At 41.3% G+C, this 10262-nt stretch overlaps 1 protein-coding gene across 2 annotated transcripts in view; it reads left to right on the top strand.

The window, feature by feature from the left end:
* The window catches only part of LOC141804148 (protein zyg-11 homolog), a 32478-nt gene extending 22915 nt beyond the window's left edge, over positions 1-9563 (top strand). The window contains exons 1-14 of one of the 2 annotated variants that reach the window (XM_074688456.1): positions 272-465; positions 976-1144; positions 1741-2543; positions 2740-2880; positions 5188-5364; positions 5607-5671; positions 5956-6055; positions 6294-6344; positions 6743-6904; positions 7003-7050; positions 7386-7586; positions 7693-7745; positions 8383-8480; positions 8961-9563. In XM_074688456.1, the coding sequence (XP_074544557.1) occupies positions 463-465; positions 976-1144; positions 1741-2543; positions 2740-2880; positions 5188-5364; positions 5607-5671; positions 5956-6055; positions 6294-6344; positions 6743-6904; positions 7003-7050; positions 7386-7586; positions 7693-7745; positions 8383-8480; positions 8961-9142 (2253 nt within the window). In that variant the 5' untranslated portion in view covers positions 272-462 and the 3' untranslated portion in view covers positions 9143-9563. Of the gene's footprint in view, positions 1-271; positions 466-975; positions 1145-1740; positions 2544-2739; positions 2881-5187; positions 5365-5606; positions 5672-5955; positions 6056-6293; positions 6345-6742; positions 6905-7002; positions 7051-7385; positions 7587-7692; positions 7746-8382; positions 8481-8960 lie in introns of those variants that run through there. The other variant, XM_074688457.1, reaches the window with a different exon arrangement.
* The last annotated feature ends 699 nt before the right edge of the window (positions 9564-10262 follow it).

Raw genomic sequence — 10262 nt, 5'->3', positions numbered from 1 at the left:
AGGTTGTTATTGCAATTACTACTAATACTACAATTTTATTATTATTATTATTATCATTCTCTTCATTTTATTAAAAAGCACCTGTCTCTCATGGTAGCTTTCCCATTAGATCTTTGTTCCGTTTAGTAATTTTGGTCCCATGAAACTTATTAAATCCATGATATATCGATAGAATAATAGAAATGGCCATTTCTTAACTCCCACTCCCACCCGACTGTCTGGTTATCTGTCGGTGACGTCACTTCTACTGACCAATCACAGAGCGATCACCTTGGGACAGTTGATACTCAACAGTTAGCGACAGCAAGTGATATGTAAACAGAACATTCAATAACTTTTTTGAACGTTGCAGCGAAGGAATGGGTTAAAAATTTGACCAAATTAGATTCAAGCACTTTCTGAACGACGCTCTGCTGTTATTCCTTTACTCTCGCTTCTCTGTCTTCCTTTTACTTTGCACGTATGGTGAGTGTGACTCCGACCCTTCCTGTAGGTTGTTAGGTTCTCCCATATGGGTTCTGTCTATTAGTTCCGTTTGTGTTGAACTGTGGTAAAACATTGTTCATAAATGTCACACTTTAAGTGCACAAACCGATATTTAGGACCTGCTTCTCCTGTCCACTTTGCCCTACAGAGAGCGGTGGGATTAGGTGATTTAAACGAGCTTTACTTGTGTGCAGTCACTCATCGGTTGGGGTTAAAATTAGACTCCTGTAGTGTTACAGATCCTGTGTCACCGTGGATCTGCTGGTGGAAGAATCCTTGAAGACAACTGTTTAGGCTTAAAAGGGATTTTCAAATACTCTTAATGTGAACTTAAACACAAAGCCATCATAAATGTGGAATATTATTGTATATAGGTAAAATTACCTGTTGAAATCAAGACAACATGTTCTTCTGCAACCAAAGCTAACCTCCCCATACAGATGATATGTCCTGACCTTGTGGTGGACTGACTCCCCTGATGTGTTGTAGGACACCGCAGAGGGACCCCGGACCCTGTGTGACCTCTGTTTAGATCAGGTGTGCAGCAGCTTGGACACTCTGTGCAGCAGACGAGCAGACGGCTCCATGTACCTCATCTGGGCCCCAGTCTTCCCACAAGAGATGGCTGACCAGTTACTGCGAAGGATGGTCACTTTAGGTAAGGGAGGAAAGACCCCAAGGAGTCAACAGCTAGAGACAACTAAGTGCAGCTGCCAAGCAATTGTGCCAAAAGTTTCTTAGAGAGAGATAGATAAGCTGAAACCAAAAAAGACCTTAGGTTAGTTTTATATCCCTGACCACCAAGGAAACTCCTGAAATCAAATCATACTTTGGATAGAACTAAATCTGCAGAAGGTATCTTGTTTCATCTAAATTTGCATTAATTTCAGCAACATAAAATAAATAAATAAATAAATGAAAAAAATGTCCTATGCCCATCCATCTTCTTTGAATGTACTGAATTATGGGAACTTAGAAGAGATGCCTAAAAATAGATTTTGTTTAATACTTTGCTGTGGTTTTATTTGGCAAAATGAGAAAAGGCTTTATATTATTTTAGTGATCCAAATCACTAAAACCCTGGATGTCAAAGTGCCATTACTCTTAGATAATCCTTTAAAAATTTGACATGATAGTCCACAGTTCTTATGCCAGGATGAGATGTTGGGAAAAACCTTTTCCAAAAGCATAAAGTTGTCAAAACTGATGCCACTTTTTCCTACAACATCCCACTGTTTGTATTTTTTCCTCAAGGGATACTGAATGACACAACTGTTGGCATTTTCCAAAGCTGCCAAGAGCTCCGCCTGCGCCGGGCCACCATCCGCTCTTGCTCGGTGTCTGCAGAAGCTTTTCGCCTGGCCCTCTGCCCTCACCGGCTCCAGGAACTAGATGCCTCCAATGTCTCTACGGGTCTTACTGGTGCTAACATCGTCTCAAGTCTGGCCTCAAACCCAGAGTGCAGAACTAACCTGCAGAGACTGTCCCTCAATGGGCTACACCTGGACTGGGGGTCTCTGGAGGAGGATCATGCAGGGCATAGTGTTAGCTTTAGTGCTCTCCATGGTTTAAGGACACTCAATCTTGCAAACACAGACCTGACAGATGTCGTCTTAGAGGATATTTGCTCTCTACCTCAGCTGGAGACTCTGGACATCTCCTGTACTGCTTTAACAAAGCTCACCGCTCTCCTTGATTGCAAGAGCACCCTGAAATCTTTGATCGCACACCAGCTGCGGCAGCTGGACATGTCGCCTGCCAGGTTGTTGTCTGTCCTCAGCCAGCTTCAAGCTCTCAGGCATCTGGACTTTTCAGATGATCATTTTACTGTGGATGACAGTGATGGGAAGGACGGGGATGAAACAGTGAGGCAGCTTCTGGAAGGGAGTCCTCAGGTCCTGCCTTCTCTTGTCTCTCTCGATATCTCTGGACGGAGGAGAGTCACGGAAGCAGCCGTCAGAGTGTTTGTGGAGGCCAGGGGTGGATTGACCTTCTTGGGCCTGTTAGCCACCGGGACTAGCTCCTGTGATGTCCTCGCTACACGAAAAGACTTAAAAGTGAGATTTCTGTGTTAGCATCTGGTTGATGGTTGTGACATGTCACGGCATCAGAGAGCATTTTAAGTAGGCCCAGCTTGACTCTGGCATAAGTTTCCTATTTGTCTTTAACTTGAGGCTCTGTTTGTATATGCACTGAACATGCACACTGCATTTCCTGAGTGCTGATACGCTGTGTGTGTGTGTGTGTGTTCAGGTAACCGGAGAGGCTAATGAGAACCAGGTGTGTGAGGCCCTGAGACGCTACAGAGACCGCGAGTGTTTCATGCGTGAGGCCCTTGTCCATCTCTACAACCTAATCACTGACATTGACAAACCCCGACCAGATATGCTCAAGGTAATATGTTATATATTATTATATAATATAATTACCTCCTCCAAGGAGCATATATTTTAAGGAGAGTTTGTCTGTTAACTACACAACTCAAAAACTTATGAACAGACCTTGATGAAATTTTCAGGAAATGTTCAAAATGGGATAAGGAAGAAGTGATTAAATTTTTGAGGTGATCCAGATCACTGTCTGGATCCAGGATGTTTTTTTTCTTTATCATTGTGAGATAGGGCCGTTTAAACTGAATGTGTATATAACTCCATGATAAATGCTTTGCAAAACAATACAAGACAAGGTCACGATAATTTCTGACAGGCATAAAAGTACAATCCAGATCCTGGCAATATTCTGGATACTAAAACCCAGATTATGAAATATGTACTGGATCATCGTAATTTCCAACACTGTCAGGTAACAAATTATCGTACAAACCTGCAACTAACACCAAATTGTACCAGATAGTCTGCTGAAAGAGAGTATAACATTAACGTAGGACAATCACAATATGCTTGTCAGGGGTCTGTGCTGTCTGAGTGCTTTCTAGCTATATATATATATATATATATATATATATATATATATATATTCTAAAAACTCTGGTCATAAGGAGCCATAACGTAGCTCCATAAGCAAATCCCAATATTAATAAAAGACACAATTCACTTAAATGTTGCGCAGTATACCAGATGAGCTGGTTGAACACAAAATCAAAAAATGTATTCATTAGGGCTGTGATGACACAATTAAAACGAAGCAGGAAATTGGAATTAAATTGAATAAAATACCATTACTTGCTAAGAAGTTACAAAACATTACACAACATTGCATTGCATCAAGTTTTAACAGGTCAACCTCTTTGAATGTTGTAAAAAACACAATCGATGTGTAGGGTTGGGTACCTTTCACACCTAAAACGATATGGTGCTAATGCCTGGTACCTGGTCACGAGTATTGATACACAACAGTACCAGTTTTGCGTGTGTTTATGAAGTAATAAATATTCATTTGTCCAATTATAAAATCTCAACATTTTTCTATTTAACATGTTTATTTCTCAATATATTAACTTGCAATTCTGTGTTTATGGCCAGCATGGAAAATCACCTACTCTTCCACTCGCTCATAGTCACATGGATGTGTTTAGGTACAAAAACATAGTATCGTTTGATTTAACATGAATTGCGAATGGTAGTACAGACGGAATATGGTCTGTACCTATAAAAGTACCAAACCCAGTACCCATCACTATTCACGCGTAAGAACTGTAAAAGGTTTTGCTATAGACTTAACTTCTCACTAAATTGTGTGACCTTCTGAATAAATACCCTACAAATTTGAAAGTAAGATAAAAACAGTTCAACTTAAAAACCTCAAATGAATCAATTCAAACCAAAAGAGCTTACTCTTTAAATGCAAGTAGTCATTGACCAGTTAATTGTTGAAGCTGCCGCTCCTGGTTATGATCCAGCAGGTCCATAACTGGGGTTTGCATTGTCCGTTATTTTGTGCTGGGAGTTGTCCCAGCTTCTGTATGAACACCAACACCTCCACAGTGGTTGAAAACAAGCAGCCCTGGGTTTGACTCAAACTCACAGCCAGCTCTAGCAGCTGTTTGTAAAGCACTTTTTACTGTAGCAACTTCCAATAAAAGCCCATCTCAGCGAAAGCCAGGGTCTGTGGCTGCACATTTTGACAAACATAGATGGGCTTCAATTAAAAGCCCGTATTCATTAACTGTTTAAAAGGTTGTCTCTGCAGTGAAGAGGGCTTTTACTGAAATTCAACACATCACATCTACAAAAGAAGCAGGAAAACACTTCATTTTTAAAGTATGAGAGGAAAAATACAGATATATGAACTTAAACCTCTGTCAGAGAGAGATGACAAAAAAACTAGGGGAGGGGTTACTTACCAGCTGGAGCAAGTAATCAAATCAACTGTTCAGTATAACAGCTGAAAAAATCTATGTGCCAGGGATTAACGGGAGTAACAGGGAATATCTTACTGCTTGGTGATTTTGGAATTTGAAGGAAAAAAAAACCCAGCACTGAAAACCATCTTAAGGGCAATCTAGGAAAAGTTTTATTTAAGGTTAGTTCAAAGTATATCTCCTATTGATACCTGTCTCAATAATACTTAAAATGCCCGTGTATCGGGTTTTAAAATCCCCCCATATCAATGAGGGACTAAAGTAACTGTCAGGATTTACTAAAACTCTTTTTCTGTGCTACAGTGCCTTCTGATTAGAAACATTTTCTGTCTCAGTGGAAATGAGAGCGTCTTGTAACAGATGCATGTTGTTCGCTGCAGTTGGTGCTGAGTGGGATGCAGAGCCACCCCACCTCTCTGCATGTCCACCTGGTGGCGACAGCGTGTGTGTTCAACCTGACCACTCAGGACCTGGCTGAGGCCATGCCTGTCAGCTTGCTCAGCTGCACCGTCACCCAGCTGCTGCATGCCATGAAGACCTTCCCCAACCACCAACAGGTCAGCTAATATGCTCAGTGTATCTTATTACACATACATGAAGATCTCTCACATCAGCAAAATGTAGCTTGAATTGGTGCTGTCACTTTGGGTTCTTTCTTTTTGATCTCACATTTGCTGCATTCACACCCCATTCCTCCATCTTCACAGTATTTTGTGTTACCTCAGAAAAACTCATAATGTCCTAATGTATTTTCTCAAATATGTGGTTTCTTCATTCAAAAGTATTCTCATTTCCCTAGGTGCAAAAGAACTGTCTCCTTGGACTCTGCAGTGAATATATCCTTCAGGATGTCCCTTTTGACAAGTAAGTTACTCTTCTTTCTGGAGTAATATGATGCATGAACCCATGGTTACGCAGTAGCCAAGATAAACAGTGCACTTAAAGAGTGGCATTTTAATGTTTCTCCAACAATTTGTGATCCAGGTGGAATATATTTTGTCTTGAAATGTGAGTGCCAAAAGAAATAGTTCCTCCTGTTGTAAAATTGCTTTCCTATACTCAGATTTTCCCAAGGCTAGTCTATGTGTATCTCTGGTTTATTTTTGTAATACTGCTCTCCTCACATCTACAATGTGTTCATGGTTCAGGTATTTAGCAGCCACGCTGGTGATTATCTGGCTGAGCAGCCACGAGGATCCGACCCTGCAGAGGATGGCTGTGGCTGTCATCTCCATTCTGGTGTCCAAGGTCAAGACTCTGTTCACTTACTGTGCATTAGTGCGCCACAGGGAAAATAGCATGGCACCTGTTGGTCCAACCTGTTAAGAGCCTTTGTGCCTCTGTCCCCTCCTCTCCTGTGCTCCTGTGACACTAGTCTTAACAGCCAGTCATGCAGTCCAGTTTAGTAGTGCCATAAAATTCAGTGTGACATTTAGGAAAAGAGACGGAATTCAAAGAAACACTTGTGTATCTGTTTGTTTTGCAGTTGTCCACAGAGGAGATGGCTCAGCTTGCCAAGGACGTCTTTATTATGAAGGTAATTCAACATTTTAGAGGACATAATTCCAAACTTACACAACATCCCTGGATTAGCACTAGATATGCATGAGTGTATTTCTAGTTCTCTCTTTGTCTTCCTCCCCTGCTATATTTTCCTCTACCTCCCCGCTCTGTATTCTCATGTTCGCTGTCATTGTCACCTCATTTCTCACGTCCTTCTCTGTTTACTTAATCACGTCTCTCTTTCACTATTTGTGTATGTAATCATGCTCCTCAGTTATTCTCAGTCAATGTATGTCTGGTTTCTATTTATTAGTATGTAAATAGTTTCATCCAACAGTTGAACTCACCACCGCCAAAGGATGTTTCCTCCTTTTTTTCTTTTTTTTGTTCCTTTTCTCCATCATTCCCCACTCTCTCATTTGTGTCTCACAGCAGCTGCTGGCAATCGTGCAGCAGAAAGCAATGGTGGGAGTGGTGGACTCCACTCTGAAGTTTGCCCTGAGTGCTCTCTGGAACCTGACAGATGAGATGCCCACTGCTGCTCGCAATTTCATCGAGTGCCAGGGCCTGGAGCTGTATGAGGAGGTTCTTGAGGTAGAGGACAGAGATAACACACTGATAGATACATTAATAGAGAAATGAACCCACACACAAGGTGAAAAACATTTTTACTGTCTTTTTTTGTGTTGCAGTCCTACTACACCGAACCTTCAATCCAGCAGAAAGTGCTTGGCCTCCTGGTGGGTTAAGTTTGAGTGTTTTACTAAGTTTCAGCCTGTTCTTGTTTCTATAGAATGTTTATTCTAACCTAAGCTCATTTCCTTCATGCACCCTTCCTACATTTAGCCTGTGACATCAGCACCTAAATCTAACTGGAGTTTTTTTCAAATGTTTTCATATCCCCCTCAAGCGTTCCAAATTATTTAAGCAAAAGGAAAAAAATTAAATCCGTCTGCGGGTGATCTGACGTAAGACAGTCCCAGTTTCCCCACTGGCAGTATCATCTTTCTGCCAAGCTACATCCACCGTTATCATTGCTGTCATCACTGCTGTCATCTGTCTGGCTGTGCTGCAGAATAACATCGCAGAGGTGGAGGCGTTACAGTCTGACCTGATGGAGGAGGATCTGTTGGAACACATCCTCAGCCTCCTGCAGGACTCCCAGGTGGAGGTGGGGGTTCGGTATTTCGCAGGGGGGATCCTGGCTCACCTCGCCGCCAGACCTGAGGCCTGGACCCTGGATGACGAGCTTCGCAGCACTGTCCTGGAGCAGCTGGTGTGTGGTTGTGAGAGAAAAACTGCTTTGCCAGAATCTCCTCAGATGCATCAAAGAGAGAGTTGAAGTTAAATTTGTCTTATGAAGTGTCTCTGTTTCTTTGCAGCATGCATCCATAATGACATGGACTCATCTGGAGAGAGAGATGGTCTCTTATAGGTAAGGGGGAAGGAAAACAAAGTTTAGTTGAAAGAGAGGCATTATGTAATGCATTTATTCATCCTGTCTGTTCAATTTGAAATCAAACTATATTTAAATTTTTCCCTGTTGGTAATACACATCCAACATTCTTTATACACACTCTTACATAACCTTTCTGCTGCTTATTTAAATATATTCATATAGTGAACACCAAATGCATGATTTAAAACACTGTGTTCATTTATTACAACTGAAGTTACCTGTGTGGGGAGGTTTATTTGGATGAATGCAAGAGGAGGCTTGAACTTTGAAAGAAGAACATTTTGAGCTGTACTGAAAACCATTCCCGGGGCCCTGCTTTGGCTCAGTGGTTAAATTACATGTACAGGGGCAATGATCCCAAAGCTCTCAGCCCAGGTTTGATTCCAACTTGCTGCTCTTCCCCATTCTCATCCAAATTTCTTCCTTTAGTCTCAGTCCTGTCTCTGAATTAAGGCATAAAAAAAAAACAAAATAAGAAAAATAATAACAATAAAATCCCTGAGTGACAAGGCTAGCATCAGTGCTAATTGAGGTCAACTGTTTGGCAGCTGAAGCACACACGCGCTCAGATTTTAGATCTCTGTGTACTATCCCCCTGTGTTCCTCATTTCAGATCCTTCCATCCGTTTTTTGGATTGCTGCAGACTTGTCAGCCCTCAGGAGTGCAGCTGTGGGCGGTCTGGGCCATACATCTGGTCTGCAGTCAAAACAGTAAGAGTCACAAACACATCACAGCAGATATACTGACTGGACTGTGTTGAACACATAAGGGTCAGCATATTTAAATCAGTCTGACCAACACAACAGTGTGTCTTATCCAGTACTGTATCTGCAGGGATGAGTCATCTAATAAATATGTTGAATCATAGAAAAATTATTCGTTACTTTTGTGTTAATAAATGCATCTTTGTTTTGAATTGTGAAAATGTTTCAGCCTCAAATATGGAGACTTTGTGCTGTCTGTTTTATATTTTTGACTATTAAAAACTAAGAATTAACATTGTATATATGTATATCTATACATTTTTGTGATAAATATAGCTGTCATTCTGTCTCTTCATTTTACATCCATAAATGTACACCCTGTGAGGTGTTAGTTACATCCATACAGTCTTTACTGGAGTATTAATAATGTGCAGGTGGATCACGGTAAGCCTCCTGTCCTTATCGCTTCTACTCTTTATCCTCCAGCTTCACATTACAGCAGCATGCTGGAGCAGGAGGGCGTGACTGAACTTCTGAAGGCTTTGGCTGCACATCCTGATACACACAACGACATTAAAGGGTTTTCAAACAGCATCCTGCAAATGTTGGACCGAGACCAGAGCCACCAAGGGCTCTCAGAAAAGCAGATGGGGGCTCGAAACTCTTGACAAATGGGATTTATTTGTTGTCTCTGAGTCGTGCCTGAAACATGCAGGACTCAAGGCTGAAGATATTAAATTACAATTAAAGACAACCATTTTTGTAACTGTGAGGTTGATCAAATAGAAAGTAAGAACTATGTGAAAAATATTTGTTGCTCTTCCTGAAATAAGTAATAAGCTCATTTTGCTGCTGAAAAACTCATTGTTTGTATTTTGAGGTTACTTTCTGTTGAATGCGTGTGACCTTTACATTGCGTTCCCAGTAAACTGAACCTTCCATCGTAAATGACTCATAAAACCTAACCTGACACTAGAGGGTGCTTTGGTACTGTAGCTTTAAGGCTGTTTAACCCTCAAGATCTGATGTGTAAAAAATTGTATTCTTTGTGTAGATTAAAGATCGTACACGATAAGCAGAAAGATAGCAGGGCAGTGTGTATCTGCTGTGTTTATCTGTCTGTGCTGAGGGCCTCATTATAAATCAGTCGTGCTCTAAAATAAGTCATCTCTCCTCTTCCTCTCTCTCTCACACACACACTCTCCCTCTGGTACTCGAGATGCTGAATTCATTATATTTTATGTAACACAGCTGGAAGACAGGACTGCTCGTAGGCATCTACAGTCTATTCTAAGTTGGTCTATTAATAATTCCTTTTGAAAAGTGGATTAACAGCCTCACATGAATATTTGAGTTGTACCGACACGTTCAACTTTTAAGTGTCAAAACCCCTCGATTCATGTATTTACACCCTTGAAAGGATCTAATGGGATAATGCTTGTGCCAGGTAAGTTATCTTCCTACCCACTGAAAGGTACACCTTAAAAAAGCTACGTAAACCGATACAGGGTCAGCATTTAACAGCTGCTCCAACCCCTAAACACATCCTACAGTGGCATCCCTGAGGGGTCAGAGGTCAAGTGCTCTGTGGTGAGCTCAGAACGATGCTACCGTGAGAAGTTCAAGTCATGAGAAGTGTGGGAAAATGTTAAAGCTTTCCAAAGGCTGTAGGTCATTCAGTAGCTGCCAGGATATTTTGCTAAACGTGACTACAATGTGGCATGCAAGAAGGTAAGGAGAACACAGGATCTAAAGGGCAGTAGTGGTGTTTGATTCCTTCATCTGGTG

Source organism: Halichoeres trimaculatus, unplaced genomic scaffold, assembly GCF_033239565.1.
Source record: "Halichoeres trimaculatus isolate MK-OKI-2021-1 unplaced genomic scaffold, fHalTri1.1 fHalTri1_scaffold_15, whole genome shotgun sequence".
Lineage (NCBI taxonomy): Eukaryota > Metazoa > Chordata > Actinopteri > Labriformes > Labridae > Halichoeres > Halichoeres trimaculatus.
The sequence above is the reverse complement of the archived record's forward strand: the minus strand, read 5'-3'. Positions and strand labels throughout refer to the sequence as shown.